The sequence below is a fragment of the Podarcis gaigeae genome (genome assembly GCF_964106915.1).
Source record: "Podarcis gaigeae genome assembly, chromosome: 12".
NCBI lineage: Eukaryota > Metazoa > Chordata > Lepidosauria > Squamata > Lacertidae > Podarcis > Podarcis gaigeae.
The window spans coordinates 50,525,766-50,547,494 of record NC_139688.1 but is presented as its reverse complement, the minus strand read 5'-3'; the positions used below and the strand labels follow the sequence as shown (position 1 = coordinate 50,547,494).

Genomic DNA, 21,729 nt, shown 5'->3' with positions numbered 1-21,729 from the left:
TAAGTGATACAAAAAGTGGAAGAGCATACAAACGCCACAAGCCACAATACAATATCCTGTCTCTTTCAAGCTACCTTCGGTTCTCAAAAAGGTACACCCCCATCTCCAGCCTGTCACAAGCATCTACTGTTAAATTGTTATTCGGAGCCAGTCATTATCATGTATGATCTAGCTGAGATTCCTGCACTGCAGTTGGTTGGACCGGATAAGCCTTAGCATTCCTTCCCAAGTCTGCAATTCTATGATTATTTCATTGGCCTGCATCTAAGGATGCTTTAGAAGGGACTTAACGATGAAGACAGATTGCTGGGATTTCGCAGATGGGTAATGCACAAGACAAGACAAGAGAAAAGCTGTCCCAAGTGGTGTTTATAGGAAGGCCATAATGCTAAACAATTTTCAGCCACAGCTAAGGAACTATGATTACCTGGTTATACCTTAACACCAAGAGAATGTAATACAGTGGCACCTCGGGATGCAAACGGGATCTGTTCCGGAGCCCTGTTCGCATCCCGAATGGAACGCAAGATGCGACGGTGTGTCTGCGTGTGCGCGGGTTGCGTTTTGCCGTTTCCGCACATGCGCATGACGTCATTTTGAGCGTCTGCACATGCGCGAGCGGCGAAACCCAGAAGTAACGTGCTCCGTTACTTCCGGGTTGCCGCGGAGTGCAGCTTGAACGTGCTCAACCCGAAGCACATTCAACGCGAGGTATGACTGTACTAAGATAAATTGTCATGTTAAAGGTGATCTGTAGATGGTTCTGATCCATAGGTGGTATCTGAGACCACGGGAAAGGGACAGGGATTATAGGGTTGATAATTTTGGTGTGCTGTGATCAACATGGACTTTTTCGTTTGTGGTGACATTGCCCCAAATTTTCGAACAATTGAGATTTTGTAATCAAGGTAACGCACGGAATTCCAGTTTGTAGGGCTGCCACCTGCTACCCACTTGCCTGGAAAGGAGTCCCACTGAACTCAGTTGGAATTACTTCTGAGCAGACATGCACAGGATCGCATTGCTAGAAGAGATTTTGCTGAATTTGATTCATATGATTTCTTATTAGGATGATGAAGAATCTCCTAATGGCTGCAAGAATTTGCGTCCCAGGAACTGATTGTTAAACATTGTTTCAATACAGAAGAAGTTCTTGGAGGAAGCCTAGCGAACTACAGAAATAGGAACACTGCCCTATATTAGAGATGCTTTAGAAAAGGAGATATCCAATGTCAGTCAAACCCACATAGAACCACTAAAATCAGTAGACTAGTTAAGTCCATTGATTTGAATTGGTCTACTCTTAGCAAGACTAATGTTGGCTTATCACTCCAGAGTTGTAGCTGTAATAATATAGTTTAGTGTACAACCACAGGTCGTAACACAAATTATCTTCCACACCTGAACCCTGCAAAAATCAGAATACAACTCCCTTCACATCAGCTGGGATTCCACTCTTCTTGAATTTTTCAGTGCAAATCATTCTTGATTCTATAGACTTTGGGCAAGATAAGGGAGGTTTGAAAAGCATTCTTTCCGATGCTTTTAGGGTATTCAAATACTTTTAGGTCACGACCGTGCCAAAGCATGTTTAAGTGTCAAATGACACATGGTGCTAATTGCATAAAAACAATTACTGTGTGCAGTTTATAAAAATGTCTACAACCACCACAGGGTGGGTTGGGCAGGATTAGAACCACCACCATCCCACAGTCCCAACAAAAATATCTCCCTGGAGAGGCTATTAGCCTCAGGAAAGAGGATTTCACTGGCGACATTGGAAAGGTAAGCATAATCTTAATTGTGCAACCTTAAAGGTAAAGGTAAAGGTACCCCTGACCATTAGGTCCAGTCGTGACCGACTCGGGGGTTGTGCGCTCATCTCACTCTATAGGCCAAGGGAGCCGGCATTTGTCCGCAGACAGCTTCCGGGTCATGTGGCCAGCATGACAAAGCCGCTTCTGGCGAACCAGAGCAGCACACGAAAACGCCGTTTACCTTCCCGCTGGAACGGTACCTATTTATCTACTTGCACTGGCATGCTTTCGAACTGCTAGGTTGGCAGGAGCAGGGACCGAGCAACGGGTGCTCACCCCGTCGCAGGGATTCGAACCGCCGACCTTCTGATCGGCAAGTCCTAGGCTCTGTGGTTTAACCCACAGCGCCACCCGTGTCCCTTGTGCAACCTTACACATGCCTAATCATAAGTAAATAAAATAATATAAAGTTGAGGTCATTTTAATCTGTTTCAGTATTTTAACTTTTGCATGCTTTAAAGTATGGCTGTAGATTTGTCTCGATTTTATTATCTTTCTGCAAACCACTTTGAGGTTTTTTTTTCTCTTCTTCAATCAAGCGGTGTATACGGTAAGTTTCATGAAATAAAGGAATCGTGAAATAAATATGTCCCATATAGCTTAATGGGGCTGACTCTGAGGAAACTGCCTAAATGATTGCAGCCTGAAGCTGCAAACCTAAACGCACTTGCTAGGGAGTAACTCCAAATTACAACTACTGGGACTTATGGTAACTCTGAGTAAACATGCTTATGCTAACACTGCAAATCCCATACACTGAAATGAGTGGAAGTGCTTAGATGTGGCTGAACTGTGGCCATGTTGTGTCTCTAATTTCATTAATAACCAGGGACTCTGCCCCACACTCATTCCACATGTTAATCTCCCCCTCATATTAACTCCTAGAGTTTCTCCTTCCATTTCATGCACTACTAACATCTCTTTTCACCAGGTGCCATCCCGTTATGCAGCCCAATGCACCCCCTAAGTTCTTTTCTACAGCCTCCCTTTGCACCCCTTATTTTCACCATGTTTCCATTCCTCCCCCCTTTTTTCTCAGCTCCCCCTTGCACACAGATCTCCCCCATTTCCATGCCTCCTGTTGCCTGTTTTGCACGACATTGTATATTTAAGATGAATCGACTCTTAAGAGCAATCTTGTCGGTTAAAGAAGCTGATGGATTTTGTACACGCAATAGGCATTGGCTTGTTAATGAAATAGCTGTTTTAAATTGCTACATTGATTCATGCTGAAGACAACACATGGTGCCAGAAGTGAAATACATCGTGTGGAGGTGCTATCTCTCTAACATGGGGCAACTGAAGAATGGAGGGGGGAGAATTCAGTGAGTAGGGAAAGACATTGGCGGGGAAATTGTAGTATTAAACAATAATAACATTATTATTATTATTATTATTATTATTATTATTATTATTATTTATTTAGTTATTTATACCCAACCTTTTTCCCATCAGAGACTCAAGGTGCCTTGCAGATAAAATAAGAATAGCTAAAAACATAGGAAGAGGTGTTAGTAAAGCAGGAATGGATAGAAATTGAGAGAGGGGAAAGCGGCAGTTTTAAACAAAGGTTTGATTGTTTTTGAAATGGCGACTTAGATTGGTTCACATTTAAGTGTGAACTGAATCAAATTTCTCTCGATTCCAAAATCTGATACATGCTTACCTAAGCTGAGAGTAAGTCCAGTTGAGCTCTTGGGGTGAACTTATGAGCAGGTATACACAGGATTCTGCTGTTATAATTTTTTTTAAAAAAAAAACTTGATTTCAAGGTATAGCCTTCGAAGGACTTCTACTGCAGCTCCTTCCCCACTAACAGCAGTGGATATTTCCATGCCACAGACTGGAAGTGATGTTTCAACTCCACTATTCTGGCACTGTTGAATTCTCTGTGGCAAACAATTTGATTTTCTGATTGCTTGTACAATGAGACAGCCCCCTCCGCTTTGAAGATTAAAATGGAATATATAGTTTATTTTTAATAAGCAAAACAAAGAAAATATGTTTCATGCAGCAGCCAAATCTCGCAAATGATGAATCTAGCACATCCTTAATCAGTTGTCAGCCTTCATATTTCCTTTGTAGCTGTTGGTTGAGAAGGAGATCAAAATTACATGAGCTAATATTGTGAACTAGAATGGCCAGGTAAAAAGGACATTGGGCTCTTGCACCTTTAATAGTAGTTTGTCATGCAAAGTAGCCTATTGAAATGCCCTCTCCTATACATTAAAGGTAGTGATGTATAGAAGTGAGAGCTGGACCATAAAGAAGGCTGATCGCCGAAGAATTGATGCTTTTGAATTATGGTGCTGGAGGAGACTCTTGAGAGTCCCATGGACTGCGAGAAGATCAAACCTATCCATTCTGAAGGAAACCAGCCCTGAGTGCTCACTGAAAGGACAGATCCTGAAGCTGAGGCTCCAATACTTTGGCCACCTCATGAGAAGAGAAGACTCCCTGGAAAAGACCCTGATGTTAGGAAAGATGGAGGGCACAAGGAGAAGGGGACGACAGAGGACGAGATGGTTGGACAGTGTTCTTGAAGCTACCAGCATGAGTTTGACCAAACTGTGAGAGGCAGTGGAAGACAGGAGGGCCTGGCGTGCTCTGGTCCATGGGGTCACGAAGAGTCGGACACGACTAAACAACTAAACAACAACAATACATTAAAGGTGCAGGAGTGCTATGGCCCTTTAGATATTATATGGTGCTTCTTGTTCTTACCTTAATAGGCTCTGTCTTGCTTTGAATGGAAATGTGCTCAAATCTGATCAGGGTGATTGCTCCCTCTTCTGCCTTAGACTGATGCAGCCAGAGCATAGACTGCAGATGTTGCAACTGTTTCCTCAATTGCAACCCAGCTCAGCAAGGGAAGTGAACTGCTTCTTCCGAGAAGATCTTGCATAGGCTGACCAGGACTGCCTGCATGTTTAACTGGGTTCTTGCTGGGCTGGAGAAAAAATATGGGGTGGGATTATGACACGAACATCCACCAGATTCTGAGATGAATGAATCATGTGGCATAAAGAGTGTCCCCTGGAAAGTTAATTTCCCCAGGGTGCCATGGACTTGACTCCCAACAATAATTTCTCATTTGTTTTGTTTTGTAACGTTTATGTCATATGTTGTGTTGCAAGCATGCCTCTGCTCCACTATGAAAGGAAGGACAGGGTATAAAAACTTTTAAATAAATAAATGTCATTTTAGATAGATAGATGGATACAGTTGGTTCCCCCCCCCCTAAAAAATGATCAGGGGTACTCTCATTTTGACTCAAGTAAATTACCATTTTATAGTTCAAATCGGGGGAAATAAATACAGTAAATGGATAAAGTACAAAGAACATGCATTGCCTCATATTACACAGTTGACAGCTGACAGCTGACAGTAACTTCCACATTGGCATGAGGTTGTGTGCACTAACGTCTTTCCGATAATGGCTTGCTGTTGGTGTCTGTCGCCAGCCCTCTAGTGCAGATGTCATAAGAGAAACCATGATCAGAAAGGGGAATTAAAGAATGACACTGTCTATTTTCGTATTTGCTTTATATTCTGTATTGAGTATATGTATGCTATCAGAGAATGTCGTTTTCTGAGAAATAATGTAGCTTTGACTTCAAGAATGACTCTTTTTACTTATACCTCTTCATTTCTATCTTTTTAAAGAATGTATCTTTAAGAATGACTTCAAGAATGTATCTTTAAGAAAGTATTTTTTTACTTGTGTTTTAAAGAATGTATCTTTTAGAACATGGGTAGGCAAACTATGCCCGGGGGCCGGATCCAGTCCAATCACCTTCTAAATCCAGCCTACAGACAGTCCGGGAATCAGCATGTTTTTACAGGAGTAGAATGTGTGCTTTTATTTAAAATGCATCTTTGGGTTATTTGTGGGGCATAGGAATTCGTTCATTTTTCTCTCTCTTCAAAATATAGTCCGGCCCCCCACAAGGTGTGAGGGACAGTGGACTGGCCCCCTGCTGAAAAAAATTCCTGACTCCTGTTTTAGAATGTACCTTTTTACTTGTATTTCTTTACCTTGTATCGTTCCTTAAAATGTAACTAAAGAACGTAATTGTTGACTTTGTATCGCTGTATAGTTTAATGCCTTCATATCCTGTATTCCCTGTTTTATGACTATTACTACATTAGTGTATAACCAATCTGTGAATATTATTATCCTCTGCTACTCACAAACTGTCAAACTCACAAACTGTCAAACCTTGTAACACCACAGCGCCACCTACTGAGTCTACAAATGAATCCACGAATACACATAAAATACAAACATAAACCAAGTTTAATTAATAAAAGTATGCAGAACAGAACTTCACACCAGCACTGATAACCATTTCCCAAAAATCCAGTCAATCATGTAATCTGCATGCCGATCACCCCAGAACCTCCGGTGATCTTTCCTGTAAATAAAGGAAAAACAGAACTATTAGTCAAGATCTGCTGAAAAGGAAAAACAGCTCAACACCTTTTGCTCCCAATCTCAAACAAACGACATCTCCATTAGCACCACTCGAGATCTTAAACAGGGGTCAGCAAACTTTTTCAGCAGGGGGCTGGTCCACTGTCCCTCAGACCTTGTGGGGGGCTGGACTATTTTTTTTTTTGGGGGGGGGTGAACGAATTCCTATGCCCCACAAATAACTCAGAGATGCATTTTAAATAAAAGCACACATTCTACTCATGTAAAAAGACCAGGCAGGCCCCACAAATAAGCCAGAGAGGCATTTTAAATAAAAGGACACATTCTACTCTTGTAAAAACACGCTGATTCCCGGACCATCAGTGGGCCAGATTTAGAAGGCGATTGGGCCTTAGTTTGCTTACCTATGTCTTACAACACCCTACTTACCTGTGTAAATTCTCCCTTCGCGCCATTTCTGTCATTTCTCTGTACCATTGATCTGTATGAGAATGAAAAGGCATATAGTGGTACCTTGGGTTAAGTACTTAATTCGTTCCGGAGGTCCGTTCTTAACCTGAAACTGTTCTTAACCTGAAGCACCACTTTAGCTAATGGGGCCTCCTGCTGCCGCCGTGCCGCCGGAGCACGATTTCTGTTCTCATCCTGAAGCAAAGTACTTAACCTGAGGTACTATTTCTGGGTTAGTGGAGACTGTAACCTGAAGCATATGTAACCCGAGGCATATGTTACCCGAGGTACCACTGTATAAGTAAAAGCAGTTTCTTTGTTCCAGGTTCTCACTCTGTCCTTCTTGTTACGTGAGCCAGAACTCTGTTGCAACAGTTTTTGTTCTTTAAAGTAAAGATCAGACTTTACTTTTTTCGTAAGTCCTGGTGTGGCTCTGTTATTTCCCGAGCCTCTGCAAAAGTGCTATTTCTGAGGGTCCGGTCCTCCCTACGAGGCTGGGACCCTTTTAAAGGGAGCAATAATTATTTATTTCACAGACAGCAGACTACAGCTTGCAGTTTATTTATTCTTTTATTTCATAACATTTATATCTAGGCAACCATCTGTGAACACGTGTTCAGTATCTGTGCAACTGTGGACAAGCACATAACTCAGAAGGGACTGATAAATGTCAAAAACGTCACCGAGAGGGGCGGAGCGGGGTGGGGGCAGAACAGAGGTTTGGCAGGCTTTCCCAACAGTGTTTCAAATACACGCAATTTCATTGATGCGTGTGGTGCCTCAAAACGTAACATTAATGGCAAGTTGCCTGCACTGCTTAATGTTTAAATCCACATCTTTGTGCTTTGCAAAAAAACCACAAGAGAATAAAATGACCAGTAAAAGCAGTTTAAAACAACTATTTAATTAAAAGAAATAAGAATTAAGGATCAACCAAAAACAGATTAAAAAACACACACTAACATTATGGAAGAGGGCAACCAAGATGATCAAGGGTCAAGGCCTGGAAACCAAGCCTGATAAGGAATGGTTGAAGGAGTTGGGTATGTTTAGCCTAGTTAAAGCTATGGCTTTCCCAGTAGTGATGTATGGAAGTGAGAGCTGGACCATAAAGAAGGCTGATCGCCGAAGAATTGATGCTTTTGAATTATGGTGCTGGAGGAGACTCTTGAGAGTCCCATGGACTGCAAGAAGATCAATCCTCTCCATTCTTAAGGAAATCAGCCCTGAGTGCTCACTGGAAGCACAGATCGTGAAGCTGAGGCTCCAATACTTTGGCCACCACATGAGAAGAGAAGACTCCCTGGAAAAGACCCTGATGTTAGGAAAGATGGAGGGCACAAGGAGAAGGGGACGACAGAGGACAAGATGGTTGGACAGTGTTCTCGAAGCTACCAGCATGAGTTTGACCAAACTGGGGGAGGCAGTGGAAGACAGGAGGGCCTGGCGTGCTCTGGTCCATGGGGCCACGAAGAGGCGGACACAACTAAACGACTAAACAACAACAACAAGCAGCCTGGGAAAGAGGCTAAACTCGTTTGTAGCCTGGGGATTTCTTTTCAGTACCAGAATTAGGCTCCAAGTTCTTTCCCAAATCCAATTGTTTTTCCTAAGCTTTTATAATGTGCTTTCATCTATGAAAACTAGCTCATATTCAACCTATGGAGATGCGTGACTCTACACTTTTTCCTAGCTCCGCGGTGATGAGCTAACCACCCGGCTCCCTTTCTGTAACCGGGCTCTTTCGTCATCTCCAAGCGACGTGCTTGGGATGCTGGGAATTGCAGTCTGACAAGATCAGGCGACCCAAACCATAATAGCATATATCGAAGCAGAATACAGTACAGAGCTGAAAACGGCCAAGATCCTTAGCAATTTTTAGGTTTAAATCTAGGATCTTAATTTTTTTTTTTTTGAGTTCAGGATCCTTAGCAATTGTTAGGTTTAATTCCAGATCTTAGTAATTTTTAAGTTTAATTCATGGATCTACAATCATTTTTAGGTTTAATTTTAGGATCCTTAATAATGTGTAAGTTCAATTCCTAGATCCTTAGTAATCTTTAGGTTCAGTTCCAACAGCATCTGCCGTTAGAGTCTTAAATGAACCACCTGCTCTGTTCCAGGCAAACAAGGTGGAACTCTTCAGTGGTAAGAAAACTGGGCAGGTTCCTAAGATTGGGCTGCTTATCACAGGTATTTAAACACCGTTATAAATTCCCCACCCAGCCTCGGCTGTGCTGGAAAGGGATTAAAACCCCAAATACATTTTGTCTGCGCAGTTGCGATGTTCATGGAAACCAGCTTGGTACCTAGAAATAGAATTTATTTATATAAAGCACGTGTCAAGAAAATAAAACACCACCAAATACGTTTATTGGAGAGATTACATAGAAAAATAAGTATAATCTGTGCGATTATTATGATTTTTAAAAGGGTGCAGAAATACATTTAGAATTAAGAGAAAGTGTGGTTATGTATGTATGTGGTTATATGCACTCATCAGCCTGGGGATTTGTTCCCAGTGCCAAAAATTGGGTTCCCACAAAAGGTTGGGCTCGGTGACCCTCGGGATCCTGTCCAATTCTGCAGTTCCGATTCTATAAAGTGAGTTTTAAAAAGGCAGCCGCGCGCTGCTGGCTGCAAACCCTCCTTCCTTCACCCTTTTTCTTTTCTTTTTTGCAGGGGGGCTGCCGGCTGCAAACCCTCCTTCCTCTGCTTCGAGGCTGGGCGCCCGTGTGCCAGGCGACGCTTTAGCCGCTTGTCCTGCGCGCGGGGTTGGACTAGATGACCCCGGGGGTTCCCCCTTCCAAGCCTCCGCCGCTCCCTCTTTGGCGCGCGGTCCTTTGGCCTTGGGGGCGGGGCGTAGACGAAGCTCCGCCCCTCCCTTCACGTGGCCAGGCTCCTCCCCTCGCCTCGGATTGGCCGGGCGTCGGAGGCGTCGGCGCGGCTGGGCCCCGGCGGCGAGCTGCGTGGGATGCCCTCGGCTGCGGGGCCCGAGGCGGAGCTGAGGAGAAGTTGGCCGGGGGCCCGAGAGGTCATGGCGGTCAGTGGGGGGGGGGCACCCCTTACTCAAACGGGGTGAGGGGCTGGATGTGGGGAAAGGGGTGGCCTGGCTTGGGCTGGCCGGCATCCCGCCCCCCGCAATAAGGGGGCCGGGCGCCTCTGCCGGGTGGTGGTTCGGCTTGCTCCCGAGGAAGCACGGGCAGAGTGGCAGCCCCTCACAGCTTGGGTGGGAGGGGGCCCGCTTCTGGTCTCGGGCTGGGTGGGTGGGACTCGGGACAAGAGCCCTTCTTCATCGTTATTTATTAAACTTGTATACCTGGGGAGGGGGGTGTATGGGGGGTGGAGGGGTGTATGGGGGTGGGGGACCCTTCTGGTCTCTGGCTGAGGGGAGGGGGGACTTGGGACAGGAGCCTTTCTTCGCTTATTTATTAAACTTGTATACCTGGGGGTGTAGGAGGGTAGGGGGGAAAGGGGGGGGTATAGGGTCGTGGGGTAGGGGTTGGAAGGGGGTGGGGTGTATGGGGTGGTGGGGGCCCGCTTCTGGTCTCTGGCTGGGTGATTGGGGGGACAAGAGCCCTTCTTCATCGTTATTTGTTAAACTTGTATACCTGAGGAGGGGTTGGAGGGGTGTATGGGGGGTGGGGGACCCTTTTGGTCTCTGGCTGGGGGGAGGTGGGACTCGAGACAGGAGCCTTTCTTCACTGTTATTTATTAAACCTGTAAACCTGGAGGTATAGGAGGGTAGCGTGTATAGGGGGTGGGGTAGGGGTTGGAAGGGGTTAGGGTGTATGGGGGGGTGGGGGACCCTTCTGATCTCTGGCTGAGGGGAGGTGGGATTTGGGACATGAGCCTTTCTCCATTGTTATTTATTAAACCACATAACACCAGTTTTGAAAGACCTACATTGGCTCCCAGTACATTTCCGAGCACAATTCAAAGTGTTGGTGCTGCCCTTTAAAGCCCTAAACAGCCTCGGTCCAGTATATCTGAAGGAGCGTCTCCACCCCCATCGTTCTGCCGGGACCCTGAGGTCCAGCCCTGAGGGCCTTCTGGCGGTTCCCTCGCTGAGAGAAGCCAAGTTACAGGGAACGCCCTCCCATCAGATGTCAAAGAGAAAAATAACCACCAGACTTTTAGAAGACATCTGAAGGCAGCCCTGTTTAGGGAAGCTTTTAATATTTAATAGACTATGGTATTTTAATATTCTGTTGGAAGCTGCCCAGAGTGGCTGGGGAAACCCAGCCAGATGGTCAGGGTATAAATAATAAATTATTATTACTATTATTAACATTATTATTAAACTTGCATACCTGGGGGTGTAGGAGGGTAAGGGGTATAGGGAGTGGGGATATAGGGACGTGGGGTAGGGGTTGGAGGGGGGTCGGTATATGGGGTAGTGGGAGACCGCTTCTGATCTCTAGCTGGCTGGCTGGGACTTTGGAGTGAAGCCTTTCTTCATTTTTTAATTTATTGAATTTGTATACCGCCCCTTGGTTCAAAGATCTTGAGGCAGTCCACGAAGCAGAGAATGAAACCCAAAATAACAACAACAACAACAATAATAAATTTTATTTATACCCCGCCCTCCCCAGCCAAGAATGGGCTCAGGGTGGCTAACACCAAATATAAAAACAATTGATTGAAATACAGCTTTAAAAACAAGGTTAAAATACTGTACAACATTAAAATTAAAATATAGAAGAGAACCACCAAGTTGGGAATTTGCAGCCTCGTGTTGTGCGTTGAGGAAAGGGCATGGAAAAGGAGGCGCCAGGCAAGCGCATGGACGACACAGGCTTTCTGTGGCTCCTCCTTAGGGTAGCGTAGAATGGTAGAGTTGGAAGGGACCCCCAAGGGTCATCTAGCCCAACCCCATTGTAAGGCGGGGATCTTTTGCCCATTGAATCTGCCACCCTGAGATTAAGAGCCCCGTGCTCTACTGACTGCTTTATGGAGGGGTTATGTACTACTTTTAGGATTAGCCTCTGAATAATGGTTGCTGGGGAGTGTTATGTTCATATTATTATTTTTATTATTATCATTCTGTTGATTTATACCCTGCCTTTTGCCTTGACAGGGACACAAAGCAGCTTATGAATAAAATAAGAACAGCAAAAAACATGGGGGGGGGAAAGAAATCATTAACAAACAATTAAACATTAATAGAATTAAAACTGTGTGTGTATTAAAAACAGGTAATAATAAAAACGGCATAGCACCAGCCCTCTCATTAAAAGCAGTCAGTTCCTCAAAGCCTGCTGGAATATGAAGGTTTTCACTTACCAGCAGAAGGACAACAATGAAGGATGCTGCCTAACCTTGCTAGGGAGGGAGCGCCAAAGTCTGGAGCAACCACCAAGAAGGCCTTGCTTGCGGACTTCTTGTAGGCATGTAGCTGGCCAGGAAGTTTGAAGGGACAGGCTTTAATCTGATCCAGCAGAACACTTCTTATGTTCTTATGCTTTTAAGTCAGTTGGAGAGTCAACTAATAGTCTGTTGCTGGCCATCAGTTGTTCAGCTGCTCCTTACTCGCAGACAAGTGGTCTTATTTCAAAACCAATGTCACTATATTCTCAGAAATGCCACTGCTGTTGGATGGGTTAGGTCTGGAACGTTCCGTGATCTTCCATTGACTGATTTCTCAATACTGAGAATTGTCAGTATTTTGTGAGAAGCGCGGCTGAAGATCTGATTGTTTCCAGGCTTGAATTTGCAGTGGAAATCTTGATTTCCTAGCCATGTTCCTGTCAATGACAAGCACTTCTGAAGTCCCAAAGGACCCCCCTTAAATATCTGAAATTGAAATTGATGAGATTTAAGGCACGAGCCTGTCAAAAGCAGTATTTCACTTGTAACTAACAGCACAATTCTATACATCCTTTTTGGAAGTGAAGTCACTCTCTTCAGTGGGACGAATCCCTAGTAAGGGTGTTTGAAGCCACAATAATACCTAGATAAATCACTGCCATTATCCTAGCGCAGGTTAATTTATAGATCGAAAATCCCATGGGTTTGCGTTCTTGAGTATTTGAGTGGCTGGTTCGTGATGACAGCATTAATTCATAATATTATAATTTAATAATTATGTTTTTCATTGGGATTTTAAGCTGTGCTTATCTAGGAGTAAGCCTCATTACATGCAGCATAAGATTGCAGTGTCCGTGTACCGAAGACGCAATGTAACAGACTAATGTATTCGGAAGGTACATTATGTGTATGATATTTTGTGAGGTTTTACATGAGATTCCCGAGATGCTCATTTAAGGATGGTGACGTATAACTGAAGGCACCCATATAAATATTCTCTTGAGAGATTTACTGCAAAGTAACACATTCCTCAAGACACGAGGAACAACCTTCTGGTAGTATTAGCAGTTTGACAGTGGAAAAGATAGCTTTGGAATGTTGTAGACACTTTCTCGGTGAGATTGCTAAGTATTGGCATGAGGGATGCTGTAGCTGTGGATTTTCTGCACTGACGGGGTTGGGCTAGGTTGCCTTTGAGGTCCCTTACATTTCTATAACTATTGAAATCATGCACAGTTGTCACAAGACTTCCAACGGGCTTAAACATGTGAGAGGCGTTGCAGGACATTGGCGTTAAATTGCAACTTGTTGAGCATTTTGACCGATACCATTTATGAAAGCAAATTGAATTGAATTGAGCATCAAAAAATATATATTATGTCTTTGCTGGCGATAATATGTCCCATTTAAAGGCCTTTTCTTTTAACACTGCACTGTTTTCCTTTGAAGATGCACCCTGTGCTGAAAGCCTTTGTTTGTGGCTCCATCAGTGGGACCTGCTCTACCCTCCTATTCCAGCCTCTAGACCTGCTTAAAACCCGCCTGCAGACCCTACAGCCATCTGCCAATGGGTAAGCATTTGATATTTCAAGAAGAGACGCTTATGCCCTTGGTGTTGGAGGTTTGAAATAGAGACAGAATGAGAACAGAAGAGGGTGAAAAGTGTTTGGCAAATGAAGTAGGAAAGGTCTACCAATAGGTGTTGCAAGACCATGAGGGGAAAGAGCATATTTCAGCCTCAGTTTTTAATCTAATAAATGCATTTATATGGTGGTCTCAGTCAGTAGATAGCCAGGATGATTAATAATTAGTAATTATGATTATGGGCTGTGACTGTGTGCAATCACCATGGCTTACAGTGAGGTTTCCACACTTAAAAAATCATCCTGATTGTATGTCTGAGCCAGTCCTGTTTCGAGTGACTGATTTAGCTAGAACTGTCTTAAAAAGCATGGATAATTTTTACTGGAAGCCCCGAAAAGCCATTCCCACTGAAACAGCAAGTACTCTAGATACCATGAACTGAAATGCCAAAGTAGTGTATTGGCCTTTTCATGTAGTTTTACTGTAAACTAATATGTTAGTGGTCAACAGAGAAGAATGGCAGGATTCCAACCTCTTTGTGTATTAAATGGACATCGAATAACTTGTTCAGAGAAGCAGGAATGGCTTGGTATACCTGCTTATCTTTGGAGGGCTTTGGCCAATGGAAGGAGGAAAGGATTATTTTGCAATGTGTTTCCTATCAACAGACTGTTGTGATTATGTGCGCTTGTTTTTAACCTCCGATTGGGTTTTCCTTGCAGATCAGGTCGTGTTGGCATGGTAACTCTGTTCTTTAAGGTGGTTCGCACAGAAAGTATACTGGGGCTGTGGAAGGGTGTTTCTCCGGTAAGTTACCTAAATAAAACAGTGTTTTTCTTTTCTTTTGGATTCGTTGGAGTTAACCTCATTTGTCTCCTTGTGAGACGAACACCCTATTAACAGAAATAAGTGAACATGACTACTTAGTTCCATTAATCTCCATGGCTCTGCTCTGAGTAGGTCTAAGATTGTAGAAAATGTAGCCTCATGTTTACGGTGTCTTGAATGGGGAGCTGGCCATGTAGCTTGAAAAGAAATGCTGTATTTTTCGCTCCATAAGATGCACCTGACCATAAGACGCACCTAGTTTTTAGAGGAGGAAAGGGGGAAATCCCCGTTTTTTGAAGATCAGCTCAAAGTTGTGCAGCTTCTTTTGTAAAGGAAACAAATCCGGTTTAATGGGGTTCAACTCACAGTTCTGCAGCTTCTTTAGGAAAGGAAAGGGAGCCGTTTCTACAGTTTCCAGACAGATAAACTAATCAGCCAGTCACATGTCACTGTGGAAACAGCCTCCGTCTGCAGAACATTCAACAATGGGGGCCTGGGCAAGGAGGCGGGGCCGGAAAGGGAGCCAGCAATCGACCACACATTCGCTCCATAAGACGCACAGACACTTCCCCTTACTTTTTAGGAGGAAAAGGTGCATCTTCTGGAGTGAAAAATATGGTAAATATGCAATAGAATTTCCGTTGTGGTCTTACCACTAAATATTTTCTCTCTCCCCACTTTTGCCCTTTCATCTCTTCACAGTCCTTTGCAAGATGCATCCCAGGAGTAGGGATTTACTTCAGCACCTTATATATGATAAAGCAGCATTTTCTGCTGGATCGTTCTCCTACAGCCCTGGAGTCTGTTTTGCTGGGTGGAACCTCGCGTACTGTAGCTGTGGTTTGCATGTTGCCTATCACTGTAGTGAAAACACGATATGAGGTGAGTTTTGTAACTTTTTTTTTATAAATGGCTGTACTAGTCCCTCAGCCGGTTCGTATAGGTCAAATGCTGCCCTTCAACTATACAGCCCAAGGACACTTTCATTGCTAGGTGTTCAATTTCACTTTTGTGTTTGGTTTGCAGTGTGGAAGGTATGGCTATGAAAGCATTTATGGAGCCCTGAGGAGCATCTATCGGTCTGAAAGTGTCCAGGGCTTGTTTAGCGGTCTGACTGCAACACTCCTGCGTGATGCACCCTTTTCTGGCATTTACTTGATGTTCTACACACAAACCAAAAAGATAGCACCATATGGTAAGGGTGGTTGTAATGTTGTCCTCACAGCTTCCTGTTCCTGGAATTTAAATTGCAGGGTTTAGATAAGGTACATCAGGCTTTTCCAACAGGATCAGGATGAGCCACTGAAGTATTTATTCACCTGGTTGGCCAGAGAATGAGCTGCATGACTGAATGGTGGGTTGACAGGCCACATTTCAATCTTTGTAGCAATGTAATTTTGCTTGGAGAATATTTGCTATGTACCAGTCATTGTTGGTGTACATAACTGCAAATTGCTACACTCGAGAGAGTTGGCAGAGTTTTGGAGACGTGTCATCTTGTCACCTGATAATTAGTGAAGAATATTTCTATGCATGGTTGTTTCTGTGATTGAAATTTAGTCGTGGTGGATGCTGCTTCTGAAACACTCCTTTTAAACATAGTCCTTTGCCAATAGTCTATTCTATGCCTGGTCTCTTTGCAACCCTGTCTTAAGCATGCTTACTTAAAAGAAAAAAAAGTCTGTTGCATAATAGAATTGCGGCCTTACTCTGCAGGGGGAAAACACCATGATGTAATCTGCTGAGTAATCTGTTTAGTCAGCTACCTAGCGGTGCCAGATTAGCACTGAACACTGTAAGGTCCAGGAAGTTACAGCAGAGCACATTTCTGAGTCAGCAATGGGATGATGCCACAATGAAGTTGAATGCCGTTGAAGCTGGCTTGGCAGACACCTCTTACTTTATTTATTTGTATGTTCTAATAGGACCGGGACAAACGCTCAACGCCGGTTAGTACTTGTTCGAAATGTCAGAGCCAGTTTGAAAGCATGCTGCAGGGAAATCAAACTAGAAAGTCATAAGGACGGTAGTCAGCTACATTTAATGAACAGGACTATGTTAGGTTCAGTTATTTCAGTGGGTTTGCTTTGAGTAAAAACTTGCTCAGAATAGGGCAAAGCACGTGGCAAGGTTTGGGAGGAATAGGCAAATTTGGGTAAGGGGACTGGCTAGTTTTGGGATAATTTTAAAGATAGGATAAGGAAGATGGAGCAAGCAGCTCTGTATGTAAAATGAGGCTCGATTTAAGTGGGGGAACAGTTAGGCAAATGTGACAAGTTGCTTAAGTAAGCTGAAATCTTCTTTTAACCAAGTACTTTTTAGGTGGAATAAGTGGCTGTTACTGAGTTTTTAAGATGATTAAGAAAGATTTGGCGTAAGACTTTGTGATCCTTCTTTTCTCCTGCCGAAAGCTAATTGTGAAATGGTTTTTCGCTCGTTGTTTTCCAGACCAAGTGGACCCAGCACTCTCACCTTTAGTGAACTTTGGCTGTGGGACTGTTGCAGGGATTCTGGCATCGCTGGCAACTCAGCCTGCTGACGTCATCAAAACCCACGTGCAGGTGTCATCCGACAAACACCTCCGCATGCGCCAAGCCATTGCCTTAATCTTCAGGGTAAGGTTGAGTTTGCTCATTAACTAATCACATTTTTATACTGTTATTTTTTTCTAAGGTGTTAAAGGCTTTCCAGCTATGTTTGAGGCAGGAGTAGACTGGTGTCATCGGCTGTTCTTATTTTTATCTGTAAGCCTCCTTGAGTCCATGTTAGGGGGGAAAGGCAGAATAATAACAGATGCTCAGAAACGCAGCTTGAGCTTGGATAGGACTTTGGCATCGCAGCTTGTTCTTATCTGTAGCCCCCCAAAACTGCAAGTGAGTGTTCAGCGATGTGAGCAAATCTCTTCACAGAAAGGTGCATTATACCACTATATCTGACCATTGGACCTAGAGCTCAGTATCATTTATGTACTGAAAATGGGAACTTCTACATGCAAACCCTATTCACACATTGTGACCCATTCTCTAGGCTTGCTATCTCCTCACTCTCCCCTCCAAAACTATACTGAATTTTACAAATTCAGTATAGAATCACTGCACATCAACCTTTTGAACTTAGCATATGTTGTTCTGACTTTACAACTTTGTTTCGGTGTTGCAAAATTGTGAGAGTGTTGTTTTGTGTATGCATAGACCTTCCATGACATCTTCCTACATGTAGAGAGATTGCCCACTACAGTACAGTTGTACCTTGGAAATTGAACGTCTTGGCACTCGTACGTTTTGGCTCCCGAATGCCGCAAACCTGGAAATTGGTGTTGCAGTTTGCGAATGTTCTTTGGAACCCGAACATCTGGCACGGCTTCTGATTGGCTGCAGGAGCTTCCTACAACCAATCGGAAGCCGCACCTTGGTTTCTGAACGTTTTGGAAGTCAAATGAACTTCCGGAATGGAATTCCATTTGACTTCCGAAGTACGACTGTACCAGGTCTGAAAGAGTACTTTGGCTCTTAAACTGGCAGAGCGTACTTTGATGACAGATATAATTTCATGAACTAGCTAAATTATAGGATCTGGATGTGCTAATTTCAGGGTTTTTTAACACTCTTGGCTTGCTTTCAGACCGAAGCAATTCTATGCTAGCTCTGCTCTGGGAACAAATGGTTGTAAACCATATCTTTGTCCTTTGGACACACAATTAAAAAGGAGAAAGATAACACAACCCTTCCCAAGAAATTTATTTAGTTTAGAAATATTCCATTAAGCTAAGGTATCACCGAATGATGCACTTGGGTCTAGATGCACAAGTATGGTCAAAGGCCTGGAAACGATGCCTTATGAGGAACGGCTAAGGGAGCTGGGCATGTTTAGCCTGGAGAAGAGGAGGTTAAGGGGTGATATGATAGCCATGTTCAAATATATAAAAGGATGTCACATAGAGGAGGGAGAAAGGTTGTTTTCTGCTGCTCCAGAGAAGCGGACACGGAGCAATGGATCCAAACTACAAGAAAGAAGATTCCACTAAACATTAGGAAGAACTTCCTGACAGTAAGAGCTGTTTGACAGTGGAATTTGCTGCCCAGGAGTGTGGTGGAGTCTCCTTCTTTGGAGGTCTTTAAGCAGAGGCTTGACAACCATATGTCAGGAGTGCTGTGATGGTGTTTCCTGCTTGGCAGGGGGTTGGACTCGATGGCCCTTGTGGTCTCTTCCAACTCTATGACTCTATGATTCTATTCTATTCTAAGTATATCCTGTTGAATAATTCCTAGCATCGTTCAAAAAGTAGCCATTGAACAGTTTCTTTTGTTAGGTTTCTATGCTGATCAGCTGGACCCATCCAAAATGTTTTTGTCTTCGCAAGTGAGAGAATCTGTCAAGTTCAGCATTTGTGCCTAAGCACTGCTGTGTCCATAAGGCAAATGCTTGCCCCCTTTTTTTGGTAAGCATTTGGTATATGTTTTGCTTATCATCCTGCAACATGAGAATACCTTACTTGGGACTCTGATGTTATGGTGCAGACACACTGCTATCTAGGTTAAGGGAACAAGAGCAGGACATAGGGTTGGCTCAAAGGACTACCTGCTTAATGAATGCACACATGAATTTCCTTCCTTCCTTCTCACCTGCCTGGCTAGGGTCATAATTATATTGACTATTCTGGCTTCTTCCTGCTGTTTCTGTGGGGTGGGTGGAAGTCCTGTTGCAACAGTCTTTGAATAAAGACCGGGCCTACTGGCTGCTGTTTTGCTCCTAATAATAATAATAATAATAATAATAATCGACCATTCTTAACCCTGACAAAAATGTACACAACTCCATTTCAGAAACCTGGATTTCCTTTAAACACGCTTCTGAAACAGTTTGAGCACCCCCAGATTTCTTTCGTCCAGCTTTAGTAAGAAACCCAGGGAAAGGAATGTGGAGCGTTGTTAACACCTAGTACCACGTGATAATTTTCATTACATGATCCTTGCCTAGCTAATGCTAAACCCATAGGTAACAGGGAGTGTCTCATTATTATTATTTTTATGATTTTCAATTTTATATATTTCAATAATTTTATAATCATTTTGACATTTCAAAACTTGACTTCCTTCCCCCTCTTTCTGTGGTTCCTTAAACTTATTTTTAATATTTTCTGCATATCCAAATTAACTTAATTTACTCACTTATTCATCTACGCACTTTAAATATATACTCTTATAAAACTGCAGGTTATTACAGTAATCCTGCCAATGTTCCTATCTCTTTACAATTTATTTGTAAATATTCACTAAACCATTTCCATTCATTTATAAAAACGTTATCTGGATTTCTTATTTTATTGGTAAGTTTTCCCATTTCTGCATATTCCATAAGTTTTTGTATCCATTCTCCTTTTGCTGGGACCACTTCTTCTTTCCATTTTTGGGCAAGTAACATTCTTGCCGCTGTAGTCACATACATTAATAAATTTCTATACAGTTTGGGTAGTTCTGTCCCTATAATTCCCAAAAGGAAAGCTTCTGGTTTTTTGTTTTTTGTTTTTACAAAGAGGGAGAGTCTCTAGAAAACCCGATGCAGAAGCAGATAGGAGAAATGATAGCAACAGTGACAGCTTTGGAAAACGTTGACCATTCATTCAGGTTTGGGGATTTTTTCTTAGAAAACCCTTTAACCCCCTTAACCTTTAATTTCTAACAGAAAATCAAACTTGGTGATCATTTGCTGCAGCATCAATGTGCCTTGCTGAAGGGTTTGCATGCTTAAGAGTAACGACGACACTTGCTTCTTTCTCCTTCTACAGGATTACGGATTAATAGGCTTTTTCCGAGGTGCTGTCCCAAGAGCTTTGCGACGAACACTGATGGCGGCCATGGCGTGGACTGTCTATGAACAGATGATGTCTAAAATGGGCTTAAAATCCTGAGTGAGTTCTGCCGGAGAACAAAGCGGCCTAATCCAGTTCTTCCACTCGCTGCGGTTGCTTTGTGAAACTGGTGGTCTGATCCATATGGGAGGTGACTTGCACCCGTTTGTGGGGAAATGCCGTCCAAATGCCTGTGGACCAGGCTTTTATAAGTGAGACAGAGGGGGAGCAAAATATTGCTTTGGTCATGACGGGAAGAGCATTCCAGGGAGACCTTGCCATACCTGACATACAAGTGCACATCTTGGTGTCGGGTGCATGTGTCAGGCGTGCTGCTAAGGCCCACCTTCTTCACAAGAACCCTTTTCCAGAAGTCCTCTTCAGCCTGAGCCACTTCCAAAGAGAACACAGGAAAGGTTCTCAAGAAAGCGGTGTTGGGGTGGCCGAACCTAGCACCCTGAACCGGTGACTCCTAAATTGTGTGCTGACTCTCCTGCCTGCTCTCCTCTTGAGTAATGCGTTCTGCTTGTACGCCCAACAAAAACAGGGTAAAGAGGAGAGGCGACAGGAAGCGTGTCTGTTTCTGGTGCAGTTGATAAGAAAGAACAAACAGTGCCATTGCTGGAAAGCAACAGTGGAACGCAGAATTTTTTGCATTCCTTATAATAAGGGCAGGGAGCCTGTAGCCTTCTAGCTGTTTGTTGGACTACAAATCCCACCATCCCTATTACCAGAAAAAACAAACCTGACTATTTATTACCAGTGTGGGCTGAGGCTGATGGGAGTTGATAGTACTAATGGAAGGATACAGGTTTCCCATCCTTGCCTTGTGGGATTGCTTTAGTGTGCCAAACCCTGTAGTCAGTGAGTTTAAATGGTTGCCATTAAGCACTCCTGTGTCTCTTCAGTCTTCCTCTGTGTGCACGAAACAGTGGAAGAACAAATCTACTTAAGGCACAACTCAGGAGTCAGATGCTGGGACAAATCCCTCTTAAGCTATCTGTTTAAATGTTGCTGTTAGTCCAGCTGCCTTCAGCAAGGGGGACTGTCCTATCTTGCTGTTATTTAGCTTTCTCCTAGCTGAGTATTGCCTGACTTTCCCCCTTCTTTGCACTCCTTGCTCCAGCGATCAGCATCGGAGGCCATGCTGCAGTTGTCTTTTGTGTGAATAAATTAGAGTGGGTGAAAAGCAAACGGGGAGCAGAATGGCATTTAAAATATATTTGTGTTGTCATATGTCTGTACTTTCCATGTTCATAAGAAACCTGGTCCAAAGATCTGTGGCCTTGGAAGCATGTTGAAAGGACTTGGTGATCTATTTGTCCTATGTAAGACTGTGTTTGACTTTGGAGTGCTTGGAGAAACTTGTTTTGGCCATTTATTTTATTATTGGAAGCACTGAATTTTTAAATTGCTGATTAAAAAGAAAAAGAAAAAAGCTTGCAAGCGTAATT

The 21,729-nt window shown here is 43.4% G+C and overlaps 2 protein-coding genes across 8 annotated transcripts in view; one reads left to right on the top strand and one right to left on the bottom strand.

The window, feature by feature from the left end:
- Nucleotides 1-9,243, bottom strand: part of LOC310828393 (CX3C chemokine receptor 1-like) — an 18,369-nt gene extending 9,126 nt beyond the window's left edge. The window contains exons 1-3 of one of the 3 annotated variants that reach the window (XM_083706046.1): nt 9,202-9,243; nt 4,542-4,767; nt 3,484-3,550 (exon numbers count right to left, since the gene is read on the bottom strand). The gene's annotated coding sequence lies outside the window, so the exon portion shown is untranslated. Of the gene's footprint in view, nt 1-3,483; nt 3,551-4,541; nt 4,990-9,201 lie in introns of those variants that run through there. The other 2 variants (XM_083706045.1, XM_083706044.1) reach the window with 2 other exon arrangements.
- On the top strand, nt 8,482-21,729 carry SLC25A38 (solute carrier family 25 member 38). 5 transcript variants are annotated; one of them, XM_083706063.1, is made up of 9 exons: nt 8,482-8,587; nt 8,648-8,853; nt 9,388-9,748; nt 13,465-13,586; nt 14,322-14,406; nt 15,130-15,309; nt 15,454-15,622; nt 16,876-17,042; nt 20,213-21,729. In XM_083706063.1, exons 3-9 carry the CDS (start codon nt 9,680-9,682, stop codon nt 20,333-20,335), a joined length of 915 nt encoding a protein of 304 aa, XP_083562189.1. In that variant the 5' UTR covers nt 8,482-8,587; nt 8,648-8,853; nt 9,388-9,679; the 3' UTR covers nt 20,336-21,729. The 5 variants fall into 5 exon arrangements, 4 of the variants coding, with proteins under 4 accessions (XP_083562189.1, XP_083562190.1, XP_083562192.1 ...); XM_083706065.1 differs by lacking the exons at nt 8,482-8,587; nt 8,648-8,853; nt 9,388-9,748 and adding exons at nt 10,205-10,234; nt 11,106-12,423 and having other exon boundaries at nt 12,995-13,586; XM_083706064.1 differs by lacking the exons at nt 8,482-8,587; nt 8,648-8,853; nt 9,388-9,748 and adding an exon at nt 9,761-9,783.